We start from the raw sequence: 16,708 nt of genomic DNA on the forward strand, positions 1-16,708 counted from the left end.
TCACATCTCAAGGCTTTTTTAAAGATGTGTTTTTTTTTTTTTTTTGTCTCACAGAAGAGTAGAACAGTGTAGTGCTCTCGTCTCCAAAGAACCTTGTTCTGCGCCTGTGACACGACACTTGTTGTGCTTACCTGGCTTCCTTTATTCCTGTTCTGTGCTCTTCGTCTGGTGTGGTATCCATGTGATGTCTCTCTCCACAGATTAAAGTCTCTGTGTCATCCGGTGGAGACTGTATCCGTGCGTATCGGCCGGACATCAAAAAGGGAAGCTACAACACCATAGTCCTGAATGTGAAGACCACATCCCCCGACAACCTGCTCTTCTACCTGGGCAGCGCCCAATACGTGAGTCTGAGGGAGAACATCCAGCACTGGGAAGTCAGTCACTGTTGTGTTTGCGTGCACGCGCACGTGTTACTGGCCACTTGTGTTCATGGAAACTATCCCACGGTTTGTTATTAAACCATAGGAAGGGCAGAAACCTCAGGGCAGTAAATAAACGTGCGAATAAACAGGCCATTTATCAGTGCTCTGATTTGGTTTATCTCCAGTGTGACATGTGTGGTTGGACAATTAATTAGAAATCATTCCTCCAGCGGTTGTTTCTCAACATGCAAGATAAATACCAATTATCTTTAAGTTGGACAGGAAATAATAAAAGGTTATTAGTTTCCCTGTGTGATCCCCAGGAGAGTCGGGGTGATATTGCCTCCATGTACTGCAACAACAACCACAGCAATTAGCCGCCAGTTCAAAGACGGACTATTTCGTCTGGATTCGTCACTGATTTCCCTGGGGAAGTCACACTCCTGTTGCTCCTCACTTGATTTGCCCGACTCTTAATTCCTCAGTATGTCATTGTGATGTACCCTGCTCCAGGGCTCCTGCTCTCTGCTATACTACCAGACAGTAGCCAAGGCCCCGTGGAGGGCTGGATGTAAATGACCTGGAATGTCGGCGGATAGGAGAATGCAGCGCCGCATCTTATGTGCCCATCATCTCTCTGCCCCGTAGATTGACTTCCTGGCCCTTGAGATGCGTAAGGGCAAGGTCAGCTTCCTGTGGGACGTGGGTTCTGGTGTGGGAAAGGTGGAGCACGCGGACGTGACGATGCACGACGGCAACTGGCACCGGATCGAGGCCTCGCGGTAACGCACCTTTGTTCGTATTCCGAGCCGGCTGTTTTTCGGAGCAGATTATACAGGGACACGGGGATTCGTCTCTCGGGTTGGGTCATTGGTTAGCAACGTTGATGGCGCCTCGCGCGCTTCTTATTCTGAAGTGGGTGAGGTTCTTCGCTCATCAATTTCTTCGTTGGTGTTTTTTTTATTTTTCAAGTTACTTTATGCTTTATTGGACAGGGAGGGTGAGGAAAGCTTAGAGGGGAGGGTCTTTTGGTGGACGTAGCAGTTGGACAGATGTGTACCCATGCTGCTGTGGTGCGTGTGGATCTCTGAACCACCCCAGGACACATCGCCTGATCACTTCTGTTTTGCTCCAGGAATGGCATCAATGGCACCATCTCTGTCTATGCGATGGAGGGTCCAAGAGCTGGCATCATGCCTACCTCTAAGAGTGGCACGTCTCCTGCCGGCTATACTATCCTGGACGTCGACCAGAATGCCTACCTGTTTGTCGGCGGCATATTGGGCAGTGTGAAGGTAGCCTGCACTTTTTTCACTGTCTCATTCGATATCTCTTGTGTTCCCAATGATTGCATGGCCGATGTGTTTCCCTGCTCGTCCCGTAGAAAGCGGACGCGGTCAAAACCTCCACTTTCTCCGGGTGCATGGGAGAGGCCTACCTGGACAACAAGCCCATCGGCCTGTGGAACTACAGGGAGAGAGAGGGAGACTGCAAAGGATGTGTCGTTAGGTAGCCTATCACCTTTAAGACAGTCCATAATAACATAATAACCAATGAATCCCCGCCCGTCCCGGTTGTGTCTGAGTGTTGGCTTGTCTCGCTCAGCCCTCAGCCTTCTGACACGGAGGGGACGGTTCAGTTTGATGGGGAGGGCTACGCTGCTGTCAGCCGGCCTACCCGATGGAACCCCAACGTCTCCACCATTATGTTCAAGTTCCGCTCCTTCTCCACCGACTCCCTGCTCATGTACTTCGCCACTAAGGATATGGTAACTTCCCACGTACTGCCGCGCTTGTGCTGTGACTGAACTGGCAGCCTGTTTGACACGAGGGTGACTGTTAGACGCGTGTTAGGCGTAAAGCGTTTGGCCATATTACTCAATGAACTCTTTCACTTTCACCCTCACTATGTCCCGGGGCCCCTACCCGGCGCTCTCGTTTCCAGAAGGACTTTATGAGTGCCGAGTTGAGTGATGGTCGTGTGAAGGTGAGTTTTGACCTGGGCTCAGGCACCGGCTCGGACATCAGCACCAAGAGACACAACGACGGCCGGTGGAAATCTTTCACATTGACCCGCGTGAAGAAAGAAGGTGACTCAACCTCATGTTGAATGATACTAGAGACGGTGGAGTCTCTAGAAAAAAAATTTGCCTGAATGTTTGACACTTTGTTTTGAGGTAACTGTTGAACGGAAATGTAATATGTTTGCCTTGGTTGGCGTCCTGCCACTTCAGCTACGGTGACCATTGTGGACGTAGACTCCAGCCAAGAGGAGAAGTTTGTGGTGACATCACAAGGCTCCGCTACCGGGCTAAACCTTAAAGAAGATGACAAGATGTACTTTGGTGGTTTGCCGACCATTGGAAATTACAGGTATGTCCGCATCAATGTTATTTATTTAAAATGCATTTAACATAGTCACAACAAACTTTTATAAATAGACTCAGGGTTATTTGGGGTATTTTTACATTTCAAACAATGAATTTGAACTGAATTAGATTTGGCCTTACAGGATGTGAAAGTTATTTAATGTAAAGTAATTAAAACCAAAACATCAAAGTCTCATTGGAGTCTCGTTGATAATTTTAAAAAATAAAATCCACTGATTAATGCAACAAATACACATACCATAGCATATTAAAGACGGGGTAAAATAAGTAAATATATAGAAAATGTCATTCATAATTATAAATGATGTTACATTAACGTTACTATACTGATGTGAAGAATAAATACATACAGAGTCACAGTTTGATTCAGTCCAAATGGGTAATGTTGCTATTGTGTAGAGGTTTGATCTACACTGTAGGATGCCCATCTCCCTACAGATTAGTGACCAGAGTTGGAGCCTCCAGCTGACAGGGCTTCAATCCGTGTGTTGATATGTCTCCATAGAGCCCACGACAATCTGTGTGTTGATATGTCTCCATAGAGCCCACGACAACAGGACCGCTTAGCTAGTGAATTTGTACACCACAGGGAACTTAGCGATTCACTGCTGGCAGTCTGAAAAGCCCTTTATTATACATGTCAGGTTTCATGAGCACACACACACACACTCAAACTCTGGGTATGCATATAGATCGCTACTTTCGATCATGATCTTTACTTCAGTTAACATGTCACAGTAAGAAATCCCAACACGGTTGGTAAATGTGAGCTTCTTTTCTCCAACTGGAGTACGCTCGTCTGAACACAGGTTCTCTGTTTTATAGCACGGGACCGCCTAGGCTGCTGCTCTTTGTTCCGACAGTGTTCGCCTCCTATTGTTACATTTGGCCTTGAATGTTGTAGGTTGACATGACAAAGGCAGCCAGCCAGACACAAACACTCGATTTTCCTTTCTTGCTGCTCGACCTTCAGAGTCTGTGTCACCAGAGCCGTGTACGTAGATAGCCGGGACAATGGGGTTTCGGTCATGGACATTTTTACAATCTATGGCGGCCATGTTGGTTCTTCAGTAACAATACATAGGCAATGATATGAATTCACTGAATGTGAAGAATTATGAAAATATTTGTCAAAGCTGGCCTGACTCTACAAATATGCAGTAACTGAGTTTCATATTGCCTTTTTAATTCTAGACAATAAAAGAAATTGCCCAAACTTCTATTAAAATTGAAAATGTTTCCTAAATGAAAAGAATGATATACTCATTGATCTATTACTTATAAACAACCCTAGCAATTTGTTTTATAAATCTTCACTTTAAACAATCAACATTAGCAGTTTACAGCCTTAAGTTGGTCGTTTGAGGCATGTAGATACCACACAAAATTTGCAAAATAATTTTTTGTGATTTTTAAGTGTTTTTGTGAATGTCATATTAATATGCATTTACTTGTATCTTTTTATTCTTACAGTATGAAAGCAAGGTAAAAATTATACTATTAATGTTTACCGTATACATTTTTGCATGTGCCTGGTGTAGTCCATTTACACGCTAGAACTCATCTGTCAACTCGGCAGATCTCTTCATAGAAACCTCTTGTACTTCAGCGGCATAGATGCTTTGATGCAACACTGGTCATTAGAATTTAATTTAATACTCTTTGGCCTTTTCCATTTTCAGTAGAGGTATTAGACATGTCTGAATAAACACCATCCAAACCGTCCTGGGGATCAGTAGACCACAGCTTCCACTCCTTTTCCTTCGCTAGCTGATGCTGCCCTGTCATCCTGCCACTTTCTGCATGCCATGAAATATGTTGGCAAACGTTCAAACGAGCATTTAACAATGACACTCTATTTGCAGCTTTCTATTTTGTTCACAGCAGCTGTTGAGTTAATTGTTCAGATAAAGGTTCATTGCTATTGAGCAAACCCAGACAAAAAGGTGTACAAAAGACATACTTGAACCAGCTTTAAAAAAAACTGTAACTTGTAGAAGGAATGCAGTCTCGTTTGGGTCTGCCTCACATTGTCCTTTCCCCTTAAAACGAGGACAGATTTTCCACAATGAACGGCGTGGCAAGTCAGAGTGGCAGTTGAGACGACTCTCCTCTCTCCACAGGTCGGAGGTTTTCAAGAAGAGGTATGCTGGCTGCATGAGAGATATTGAGGTTTCCAGAACGCCCTACAACTTGCTGAGCAGCTTTGACTACACAGGACTGACCAAGGGCTGCTCTGTGGAGGTCAGTTTATCCTCAACAGGTTTTATTGGCGCTCCCTTTCCTACCCCCTCTTCTTTACTCAGCTCCCTTTAATTATTCATAGAGACAGGCCTACTCGTGAAATATGGCCCAATTCTTCCCCCCTCCTTTGAAAATACAGAAGGAAGAATAAAAATGACTGATGTATGGTAACTGATGTAAAGTAACAGCAAAAGATGAATGAAATAATCATGTAGTTATCTGGCATGTGAAGAACAAAGATGTCACTGTGTCGGAAACTGTTCTTTTAGTTGAGGAAGATGTTTTAATATTTATACACGCCACAGACACCAAATGCTAAGGCCTGTGGCGGTAACAGATGAGTGGGAACGTATGTCATATTCAGCAGCGGCGGTTTTCTATGTCTGAGTTGTGTTTATAAGACGTTTGCAAAATGTCACGCTCAACCTCAGTACTTTCCCGTGTGTGGAAGCCTGTGTCATTGGCTGATCGATGACCGTGCCGGCGGGTCTCTCCCCAACAGAACCTCCACACAGTGAGTTTCTCCAAACCGGGTCACATGGAGCTGAGGTCCATGTCCTTTGATGTGGCCACGGAAATCAGCTTGTCCTTCGCAACCAAGAGCGACAAGGGCATCATCTTGTTCGGTAGCGGGGCCGCCAGTGGGGCCGGCTCCCTGTTCCAGCTCCCCAAGAGGAAACGCAGGCAGTCTGGGGAGGTACGCGGAGAACACCTGCGGACACACACTTCAGTGTTACAGTTATCTGGCGTTCGAACAATCAAAGCCTTTGAACTCGGCATTTAGTCCTCCGTAATGTTACATTCTTCTTTACACTCCATTGTTTCCTATTGCCCAGAGGAAATTGAATCACTTGTTGAAAGGGTTTCTAGGTTCTCGTAATTGAATAAGGAGGGCAATGCTGTCTGAGAGAGTTGCTTTGAAAAACAAACAGCGCATTGATAATCAGCTCCTGCTGTGTGCAAAGCTCCTTATTAAATGAACTAGAAAAGAGATGAATTGCCGTGGGTAAGCTTCAGTGATGACGCTTTCACCTGGCAGCAAACAAAAGTTGATCATCTTTCACAGAGGGCTAAAAGCTGGGAGATTTGCGATGGGGGGATTTGATTGAAACATTACTTTCTGCATCTCTGTTAGGGCACCTTTCATTTCTCCGTCTTTCTCTCCGTCTCTCTCTCTTCACCTCCCCTGTAACTCTGCAGACCGCCACATCAATTAGTGCCTGTGGCTGCAGGAAGTGATAGTGGGTTTAACCTCTAACATTCTCCCTGCAAGTGCCGTTATTAAGAAATAGATTATACAACAACCCTCTGATGGATCACATCCAATTTAGAGATAACCCGTGGGAAAGGTCCAGACCATCACCTTTAAAAATCATTAGGCCTAGTAAATGAAGTGGATGACATTTCGAATGAGTACGAAGTCGGGCTTGCAGATCTCTGTGTCCTCGGCGATACATTTTGGCAATTTTCGCGGGGGACAGCGCATTGCTGAATCAGACCAGAGGTATTGTGGGTAGCACTCTCTCACTCTCCCCGAGCTAACTCCCTCTGTGCATGCGAGTCTGAGATTTCCACGTCGGTGGAGGGATGTGCTCACCATCTTGTCGGACTGATTACAGAGAATTTAATCATAACAAGGGGCACTTAAATCTATCTATTGCTTGCCTGATATGTTTCACAGTCTGAGCTCCCTGTGAAGTTCTGCCCAAACAGAATCCAATCAAGGCAGTTTGAGAAATGGAGGACTGAGAACAGCACATACAGAACCCTTAGGATAGAACAGAATATCAGTATGGAATTTAGCAAAATGTTCTTCCTTTTTTCCTTTTCCCTAAGTATCTCATCTCAAGTTTTATCGTTATATAAAAGAGCTTTCTTTAAGTTTCATGAAGTTTTTATTTTCTTTTAACATTCAGGGCTCAATATTGTGTAAGGCGTGACCTAACTTGCTCATGTGTTTGTAACAGATTTTTTTTTTGCGGTTTGCTTTAACAAGGAGGCACCATTGAGGCGAAGTTGTATTAACCAAGGTGCCCGTGCATAATACTGTTGTTGGACATTGAGGTTGTTGGTTATCGTTGTGTCTTTTGTGGTTCCCGTCCGTCACGTCCCCCCTGACTTCTCCCATCCCCCTGCAGCCCTTCCTGGCTGTGTTGCTGAACAAGGGGACCCTGGAGGTTCTGGTGTTCACAGGCAGCCACAGCCCACGCAGGGTGGTCCGCAAGCCCGACCAGGGCGTCCTGCACGACGGGCGAGAACACACGCTCCGCATCGAGAGGCTCAGCGGCAGGTGGAAAACACGCGCACAAACACCCGTTGGCGTTGCTTTTTGTACACGGGACAAAGAACAAGTCTTGCCTTGATAAACTCTTCTCCAGCCATTCGTTTGTAGCCGCCCACTCGGTTTTGTCCACCGACTTTCTCGCCGTCTCTGTTCAGGTCATTCGCAGTCCAGGTGGATGAGGAGTTGAAGAGGGAGCAGGCGCTCCCTAACGACCAGCCCATGGGAGTCAACCGGCTGTTCATCGGGGGCATACCCCCTGACGTAGAGCTCAGCTCCCAGAGACCCAATGTCCCATTCCAAGGATGCATCTGGAACCTCATGATCAATTCTGTGTATGTAACCTTCACGTCTGTCGCGACCCTTCGTGGTCCTGATCCGAGGTACCGGAAAGATATTGGTGGATAATGCCCATGGAAGCCCGTGCGAAACGTGTCGTCCATTCGCTGCAGTGTTGAGTAGTAGTTTCCTGGCGTGTTTTTAGAGGTTGTAAGTGCTGTCATTTGACTCTGTGGCCTGTTTCCAAAGCATTTTCTTAGGGCTGATAATGCATTTCCATTATTAGGTTCAGTGCTCTCTCTCTCTCTCTCTCTGTCTCTCTCTCTCTCTCCCCAGTGGACTAAACACAGCTGACCCACATTTAGATGGCTTTAATGGGGGCTGTCCTCTGTGATAACCATGTTCATAATTCAACTGATTACACTGATGGCCAGGCCCATCGTCACACATTAACACACTTGCTCTTTCTCTCCGCCTGTGTTTCTGCTTTTTTGTCTGCGTGTGTGTGATGGCCTGCCTGTGTGTGTGTGTGTGTGTCTGAATGTGTGTTGGCCGGCCTGTGTGTGTGTGTCTTAATGTGTGTTGGCCTGCCTGTGTGTTGTTTCCTACAGCCTTACAGATTTCTCCCAGCCTGTGGCCTTCGAGAACGCAGAGATCGGCCAGTGTCCTAACCTGGCCCCTCCCGTTCCACCCCTGCCCCCACCAGAAGCGTCAGTCCGACCAGAGGTTCTGACTGTACCGTCACCCACACAGACGCCCAGACGGACACCTGCACCTTCCACTGTAGGTTTGAACTCCGTAGCGGTATGGGGGACTTTGGGCAAATTCACTTTTAAGGACCAAGTTCATACCGTATGTGATATGTGTAAGTGATACACTGGTATCCCCATGGATCATAAAGAGCTGACGTCCATCCCAAGCACAGTTCAGCCAGACAGGCCGCTTGGCCCTGAGTCTAAATACACCATCAGAGAGGTTGATGTGGCTGGAATAAAGAATGGGCCATTTTCCAATCCATTAGGTTGCTTTATAGGTAAAGCTGTGGTGTTGACAGGGCTCTTTCTCATAGCTCTGCAGCTCCATCTATCCTGTCTGGCTGACAGATTGGGTACTGTTGCTGTGCCCTCTCTCTCTCTCTCTCTCTCTCTCTCTCTCTCTCTCTCTCTCTCTCTCTCTCTCTCTCTCTCTCTCTCTCTCTCTCTCTCTCTCTCTCTCTCTCTCTCTCTCTCTCTCTCTCTCTCTCTCTCTCTCTCTCTCTCTCTCTCTCTCTCTCTCTCTCTCTCTCTCTCTCTCTCTCTGCTTGTCCCTCTCTTTCTCTGTGTCTCCCTTCCCTATCTCTATTTTTTCTGTCACTGTTTGTCTCTCTCTCCCTCCATTTCTTTGTCTGTGTTTTTCTGTCTTTCCCTTAATCTATTTTTCTCTCTTTCTCTGAATCTCTTTCTCCCTCCGTCTCTTCATCTGTCTTTTCCATCCTGCCAGTCCAATTCCTTCTTGACTAACCAAGCTGCCCACACCCCCAAAATATATGCATGTCCAGTGGGGAGAACAAGTATTTGATACACTTCAGATTTTGCAGGTTTTCCCACTTACAAAGCATGTAGAGGTCTGTAATTTTTATCATAGGTACACTTCAACTGTGAGAGACGGAATCTAAAACAAAAATTCAGAAAATCACATTTTCAGATTTTTAAGTAATTAGTTTGCATTTTATTGCATGACATAAGTATTTGATACATCAGAAAAGCAGAACTTAATATTTGGTACAGAAACCTTTGTTTGCAATTACAGAGATCATACGTTTCCTGTAGTTCTTGACCAGGGTTGCACACACTGCAGCAGGGATTTGGGCCCACTCCTCCAAACAGACCTTCTCCAGATCCTTCAGGTTTCGGGGGTGTCGCTGGGCAATACAGACTTTTAGCTCCCTCCAAAGATTTTCTATTGGGTTCAGGTCTGGAGACAAGCTAGGCCACTCCAGGACCTTGAGATGCTTCTCATGGAGCCACTCCTTAGTTGCCCTGGCTGTGTGTCCTGCCATGTAGTTCTGTAGGTGATCAAATACTTATGTCATGCAATAAAATGCAAATTAATTATTTAAAAATCAGTGATACCAGTGTATCACTTACATTTTCTGGATTTTTGATTAGATAGATTCTGTCTCTCACAGTTGAAGTGTACCTATGATAAAAAATTACAGACCTCTGCATGCTTTGTAAGTAGGAAAACCTGCAAAATCGTCAGTGTGTCAAATACTTGTTCTCCCCACTGTATGATGCTACAGCGTTTTGACTGGCAGTACATCCCTTTGCTTGTAGAAAAGGTCTGTAACCGTACTGTAGTCCGTTTCTTAGCACTGTTCCTCTAGCTACTCGCTGTGCTGACTTTCAGCATTTGTGACATTAGTGCTGGACTGGTTGTCCGCCTGTATTTTCCGAATGTTGTAGCCGCTCCAGTTGGCTGTGTGTAACCCAGCTTAACCCTTTCACTGCCCCCTGCTGCCGCTTTAGGACACGCCCCCTGCGGTACCGCCATCCCTCCATTCCGCCACAGAGGAACCAGGCCATGCAGCTGTCACAGTGCCTCCGGTACCTGTCCCTACCTGCCTACAACCCTGCCCGCCCACGCTTACACATAATGTCCGCTTCATCTCCGTGGATTTCAGCTCAAGACCTTCAGCACCAAGCTGTCTGTGAAGACGTGTTGCTTGTGAAATTTAATGGAAGCTCCTTGTCTTTGATATTGTCAACCGACTTTGACTTTCATGGTCTCAAGTAAATCAGTATGCCCTTTTAACCAAATGGGAGCCTATAGAGCTGAACTAGAATATAAAACCCCTGGGCTTGGTCGACATTGAGGGAGATGTATGATGCATAGTCAGAGGACGTAGAATGTCTTCAAATTCTGAACAAAACAAATGAAGTGATTCAGAGAATGGCAGCGCTAGGTGGCCTTGCCAAAAAGACATGTTTCCAGCTCAACAGCATTGTTGTGTCTTTTTCAATACCACCATCTACTGGCGCATCTTAGAACAACAGTTGTGCGTGCTGTGAATGAGATCATGTTGAAATGGTGTTTATAATCATAACACTGTCTTTCTACAGCTTTCATGTGCTGCTGAGGCATCTCCTGTGGTCTTAGAGAAAGCAAAGCAGTTTGGGCTCTCTAAAAACAGCCATGTTGCATTTGAGTTTGATGACACTAAGGTGAAAAACAGGTAAGCAATGAATTTCAGTTCATTGTCCACGGTCCACTTTATCTATATTACGCATTAGCCAAACCCGGTCAAAAAAAAGGGAATACATTGCAATGGCCAGGCATATTATCTAATTAAGGTGGTGTTCTGTTTGTGGCCGAAGAAGGAGCTGGTCGATTTCGATATATCAAAAGAATCCACCTTTGTAGACACGATTGATATCTGTAAACATCATATTGAACCAACGCTTTTGTGAATGTGTTTTCTTCAGGCTGATCATGGAATTTGAGCTGAGGACCACGGCAGAGTCGGGCCTGGTGTTCTACATGGCCCGGATTAACCACGCTGACTTCGCCACCGTCCAGGTGAAGGAGGGTATGGCCCACCTCGGCTACGACCTGGGCCACGGTAACACCTCCGTCAGCGTGCCGCGCATCATCAACGACGGCCACTGGCACAAGGTCATTGCATACACGCGGCGAGTCAGCTCAAACCGTAGCGACAATGAAACTGACACTTCCCCTACAGAAAAACCTCGTTTGACATTGTGATTTCCCAGTAAGTGTGGTTCTCCTTAGCGTGGTGTTAAAAGTCCGGTTCCACTCCGCCGTCTGTGTGAGGGTTTAGATTGAAAGAGCACACCGTACGGCACAATGAAACCACTATTAAACCACATTGTTTTTCGATTTCATGAAAAACAGGAAGCCATCAGAAGTGACCAGGAACTACAGTGCTTGAATGAATCTTCCCCTTCTCCTTTCTCAGATCCGGGTGATGAGGGAGAATCAGAGAGGTGTTTTAGTGATAGACAACCGTTACTCCAAACACACCATTAGCCCCAAGAAGGCTGATATCTTGGATGTGGTTGGAATGCTGTACATTGGTGGTCTGCCTGTGAACTACACCACTAAGAGGATTGGACCAGTACGTTCACACACGCTCACATTTGTTTTGGTTCCATATCTAGAATATGTTCTAATCAAATCTGGAACTCATTGGACTAATTTGGTGTGCTCAAGATCCAGGTGTTAGGATGTTTGCAGTGAACCTTTCCAGTGAATGGGATACATTCAACAGTAAATCTAACCTCACAGGGGTAGTTAAATGTGTAGTTGTTGAAGGTGTAGTAGTAAATTATTGGTGTAGTGGTTTAAAGGTGTAGTAGTTAATTAAAGCTGTAGTGGTTTAAAGGTGTAGTAGTTTAAAGGTGTGTTGTGTTTTTCTTTGAGGTCTTGTACAGTATTGATGGCTGCATCAGAAACTTTAAGATGTTGGGTAGTGTGTTGGACATGGACAAGCCCACCTCCAGCCACCACGTGGGCAGCTGTTTCGTCAGCACTGAGAAAGGAACATACTTCGATGGCACAGGATACATCAAAGCAGGTGAATTGCGACACTCAAACCTTAAAAACACGGTGGCTCTCAAAAGTATTCACCACCCACCATTGTTTAACAACCTGAAGTTAAAATGGCTTTGAATGGCAATTTCTGCCAATGATCAACACAAAAAAGTGATCAGTAAATCGTTCACAAATTGATTACAAATACAAAACATATATTCACTTATATTACACACCTGAATGAGCTGTGGTGCAACCCATTATCTTTAGAAGTCATGTTACTGGTTCCACCTGATTTGGGGTTAAATACACCTGTCTCTGAGAAGTCCAACAATTGGCTAGTACAATTCCAAAACAAAAATTGCATTATGAAGCCAAAGGAACATTCGAAGCAAATCTGGAGGAAATAAGATTAATCAAATCACAAATCAGGGGTAGAATATAAGAACATCTCCAATTCATTGAATATCCCCCAGAGCACAGTAAAAGTCAGTTATTAAGAAATGGAGAGAATATGACACATTTGTGAAGATGTCTAGAACAGGCTGTCCTTGAAAACTGAGTATCTGGGCGAGGGAGGCCACTAACTGAGACCAAGTTGAAGAGGAGTCCATAGATCGATGAGACCAGAATTGCCTTTTTGATCTTTTTGGCACAACCCTAACACCACACATCATCCTGAGGACACATGCTGGTGGCACACTCTTGCCATGAGGAGTCCTCTCTGCATCAGGGCCTGGAAAGCTTGTGAAGATGGAAGTACAGAAAAGTCCTAGAAGAAGCTAAATAAACCTGCTCAAAAGATCTGTGACTTGGTAGAAGATTTATTTTCCGGCAGGGCATTTTACCCCAAATATACAGCTAAAGCCAAGCTGCGTGGCTAAGAACGGTCAGTGTCCTGGAGTAGCCCAGTCAAAGCCTGGAAAGAGATTAAAATTGGTGTTCACCAAAAGTCCCTACCCAACTTGACGGAGCTTGAGCAATTTTGGAAAGAAGAATGGGCAAACATTGCTGTGTCCAGTTGTGCAAAGCTTCTAGAAAAAAGTACAAAATAGACTCATGGCTGTAATTGTGGTTGTTTCTACTAAATGTTGACTAAAGGGGTGAATGTGAATGTCACTGATATTCACTTCATATGCTGTAATTTAGAACTATTTGTAGATTTATTTTTCACTTTCACTTGGACTTTGTTCTGTTAAAACTCCTTGTAAAATAAATTTAGATTTTATGTTGTAAAATTCTAAGCAGGGTAAATACTTCTGAGAGTCACTATATGACTATAATTATTACAATGCTGTACATAAATCACATATTAAGTAAGAAGGAAAGAAATTATGACTAAATACCAATTGCTCCTTTTACATCAATGATTTACATTGATTTTATATTTAAGATAGCATCATATGGACACAGCATGTAAAAGACCCCAAAATATGTTAATCTAATGACCCAAGGGCCCACTACAGTTATTTTTACCCACTGCAGTGATAGACATATATATACACAGCTTCGGAAAAGAATGAAGAGACCACTGCAAATTGAACGCTTCTGTTCCTCACTCAAAACTTTCCTTTCCGACTTTTTTGGAAAGGAAAGAAAAAGGTGCAGTGGTCTCTTCATTTTTTCCAGAGCTGTATACAGTATATATATGTATATGCATATTACTGCCTTTTATAGGTCTCATCAATAGTGTTATTCGTTGGCATTCAAATTATTACAAATACTTTAGAATAATATGGACATGTCTGAAATAAATTGGATGCATGTGTTGTTCATGTAGGGATATCAGTCATCTCACACTCCCTTGACATGTTTGGTTATTGTATCATGTTTTTAAAATGAGCCTGACAAAATTGAATTATTGTGCTGGACAGTGAAAAAAGCCAGACTGGAGACAATATTAGATTTATTTCGTAACATATTTTCCTCCCTTGCCCTCATTTGAAATGTAAGGTTATTTGATCATGTTTTCTAAAATGTGCAATTGAACAAAAATTTGTTTCTTCTTATTCTGTAAAGAAAAAGCTATGTTAAACATTTATTGATGTTGCCCTCATGATAAACACTCAGGGTTGAATCGCCAACAGCACAACAGACTTTGGCAGCGCCTCTAAGTTGAGACAGTGGGAAGACTAAAATATAATCATGAATTAAACGGCAATATAGCAAGCCATTTCTGTTACTGCAGTAGGATAGAAGAGACACAAGTATTGATCGTATTTCCCATATCGTGTCCTACAGGTAAGGTTTGCGGCAAAAAAACAATATTTCATTTTGTAATCTAGCGCCAACATTTCCACGGACCCCGGTCTGAAAACTTCTTGAACCTATTGTTAGATGTGAAAGGAGTGGTTCTGACTTCTCTTCCGGTCCAGTGGGGTCCTACAGGGTGGGTCTGGACGTGGGTCTGGAGCTGGAGTTCAGGACGGCTCAGAGCAATGGGGTCCTGCTAGGAGTCAGCAGTCAGGTGGACAACAAGATGAAGGGTCTGGGCATTGAACTGCACAACGGCAAGGTACAACCGAATATAGCACACACGTATTATATCACATTACACATGAATCATACACGTTATAACGCGTATCTGTTGTACCACATACATTTCATTCTAAATCTACTTGGGATTAGGCCCTGACAGAAACCGGGGATGTTCCACTCTCACTCAGTGCCTCGGTATAGATAATCATGGCTATTTCTAAGCACTGGTCAAGATTTGTTACGTGGTGTGGGCGGGTGGGATGTGATCTGAGCGCGTCTTCTCCCTCCTCTAGCTGCTGTTCCACGTGGACAATGGGGCGGGGCGGATCACGGCTCAGTACGAGCCTGAAGCAGAGGCAGGCCTCTGTGACGGTCGGTGGCACTCAGTCACGGCCCACAAGCTACGCCACAGGCTGGAGCTCGTAGTGGACGGCAGGAAGGTGGAAGCAGAGAGCCCCAACGCCAGGTTCAACACCGTTGACACCAGTGACCCCATTTACGTTGGGGGATACCCAGGTACTAATGACACTCACCCCGACAGACCAGTGGTTCAGTCGTCACCAACATTCAGCTTGGGTCATGTTCAGTATTGGCAACGTTCAGAAAAGACGGTGATTCGGTAGGGTCGTGTTCAGTAGGGCAGCAACACGAACGGCAGTTTTCAGTAATGGCTTTGTTCAGTTGGAGCAATGATCAGTAAAGGGGCTTCATTCAGTTGGGGTATTTTTTTTAGGACAGGCAGCTGTATCGTGTAGAACAGACACGCCTCTAGAATCGTGACATCCAATAAGTTGTGAGCATGAACCTGAATTGGCCCCAGTGTGGGGCATTAAACTGTGTCCCAGTATTATGTTAGACATGTTTGTGATTAACTTCCCCCAGAAACCTGAGAAGGTAATCAAAGTTATAATCTCCAGCAGTCATCCGTTTTTCGTATTTATGAAACATGACTTCGCTTAATGGGGTAGCAAATTACAGTCATAAATCAGCCGTTGTCTTTTATCTATTTTCCAGAGGGGCTCAAGCAGTTTGGCCTGATTACCAGCACTTCATTTAAAGGCTGCATGAGAGACCTGAAGATAACCAAGGCAGCTAAAGTGTTTGAGGTTCAATTCAACAAGGGTCTGGAGTTCAAGGGGGTTCAACCCCTCACCTGCCCGGCCACCACTGCCTAAACACAGTCTACCAAAGCCTGTCGCTGTCAGTCCAAACAGGAGCAACAAAACACTACTTACCAGACTGTAATCCACCCTAATGCTGGATCAGAGGGGTATAGCTTCATACCCAGGGTTCAGACTGCTTTTTAGTGTCAGATACCCTCCAAGTGAATGGAACTTGTTGTAAGACGGCATCAAACAATGGGTCCTTTAGAGTACTACACATCCCCCTTCTCTGTCCTACAATCTGTGTGCCCTATGGTGTCTGTCTGCCCTATGGTGTCTGTCTGCCCTATGGTGTCTGTCTGGTCACATATGATGTATCATACTGTTTGCATGGTGTGTTTGGAATTTGTACTGTGTAACAACCTGCAGCATTTAAAATACACGCTTTGAAGGCAAGCAAATAATGTTCTTGTCTTTATTATAATGTAAACTGGGACTTTTATCCTACAGTCAAACCACCACTTAATTTCACATAGATGAATTTGGCAACATTTACTTTTACAAGGAACTGGCGTAGTCTGCTGCCTTGCCTGAACTTCTGAAACAGAGAAACATGTACTGTCATCACACACATGATATCTACAGTGTGGACCTGAAATGGGAAGATTTGTGAAAATAAACTGCTAAGCAACAAATGTTTAGATGTGTTGGTAATTTAATTTGGAAATGTGTTTTAATGTTGTAATTATACCAAAATGTAAGCATACTTAAATCAGCTTGAGAAATAACTTAGGTGCCATAATAACTAACTTTTATTTACACGGTTTCAAAATCATTAACTTTTTAGGTTTAGGTGTGGCACTAGAACAATTGAGACAGTATAATGACTAACGTTTATCAATTCCTTTAATTCTTACAAGCCATACTGGGAATTTCAGATATTGTCAAATCTTGTTGAACCCGGTTTCACAATCAAGAAATTTTTAGGTGGAGGGGCACCACTAGAACAGTTGAGTCAAATTGGGAAATGCATGGT

At 44.4% G+C, this 16,708-nt stretch overlaps 1 protein-coding gene across 1 annotated transcript in view; it reads left to right on the forward strand.

The window, feature by feature from the left end:
* lama2 (laminin, alpha 2) overlaps positions 1 to 16,361 on the forward strand; it is a 115,048-nt gene extending 98,687 nt beyond the window's left edge. The window contains exons 46-65 of the mRNA XM_020056349.3: positions 201 to 344; positions 1,014 to 1,147; positions 1,501 to 1,660; positions 1,750 to 1,874; positions 1,971 to 2,133; positions 2,310 to 2,454; positions 2,599 to 2,737; positions 4,228 to 4,239; positions 4,878 to 4,998; positions 5,501 to 5,695; positions 7,137 to 7,288; positions 7,438 to 7,614; positions 8,170 to 8,341; positions 10,660 to 10,772; positions 11,023 to 11,212; positions 11,517 to 11,675; positions 11,981 to 12,134; positions 14,467 to 14,606; positions 14,863 to 15,085; positions 15,584 to 16,361. Of these exons, the coding sequence (XP_019911908.2) occupies positions 201 to 344; positions 1,014 to 1,147; positions 1,501 to 1,660; positions 1,750 to 1,874; positions 1,971 to 2,133; positions 2,310 to 2,454; positions 2,599 to 2,737; positions 4,228 to 4,239; positions 4,878 to 4,998; positions 5,501 to 5,695; positions 7,137 to 7,288; positions 7,438 to 7,614; positions 8,170 to 8,341; positions 10,660 to 10,772; positions 11,023 to 11,212; positions 11,517 to 11,675; positions 11,981 to 12,134; positions 14,467 to 14,606; positions 14,863 to 15,085; positions 15,584 to 15,744 (2,979 nt within the window). The 3' untranslated portion in view covers positions 15,745 to 16,361. The remainder of the gene's footprint in view (positions 1 to 200; positions 345 to 1,013; positions 1,148 to 1,500; positions 1,661 to 1,749; positions 1,875 to 1,970; positions 2,134 to 2,309; positions 2,455 to 2,598; positions 2,738 to 4,227; positions 4,240 to 4,877; positions 4,999 to 5,500; positions 5,696 to 7,136; positions 7,289 to 7,437; positions 7,615 to 8,169; positions 8,342 to 10,659; positions 10,773 to 11,022; positions 11,213 to 11,516; positions 11,676 to 11,980; positions 12,135 to 14,466; positions 14,607 to 14,862; positions 15,086 to 15,583) is intronic.
* The last annotated feature ends 347 nt before the right edge of the window (positions 16,362 to 16,708 follow it).

Source organism: Esox lucius, chromosome 18 (genome assembly GCF_011004845.1).
Source record: "Esox lucius isolate fEsoLuc1 chromosome 18, fEsoLuc1.pri, whole genome shotgun sequence".
Classification (NCBI taxonomy): Eukaryota; Metazoa; Chordata; class Actinopteri; order Esociformes; family Esocidae; genus Esox; species Esox lucius.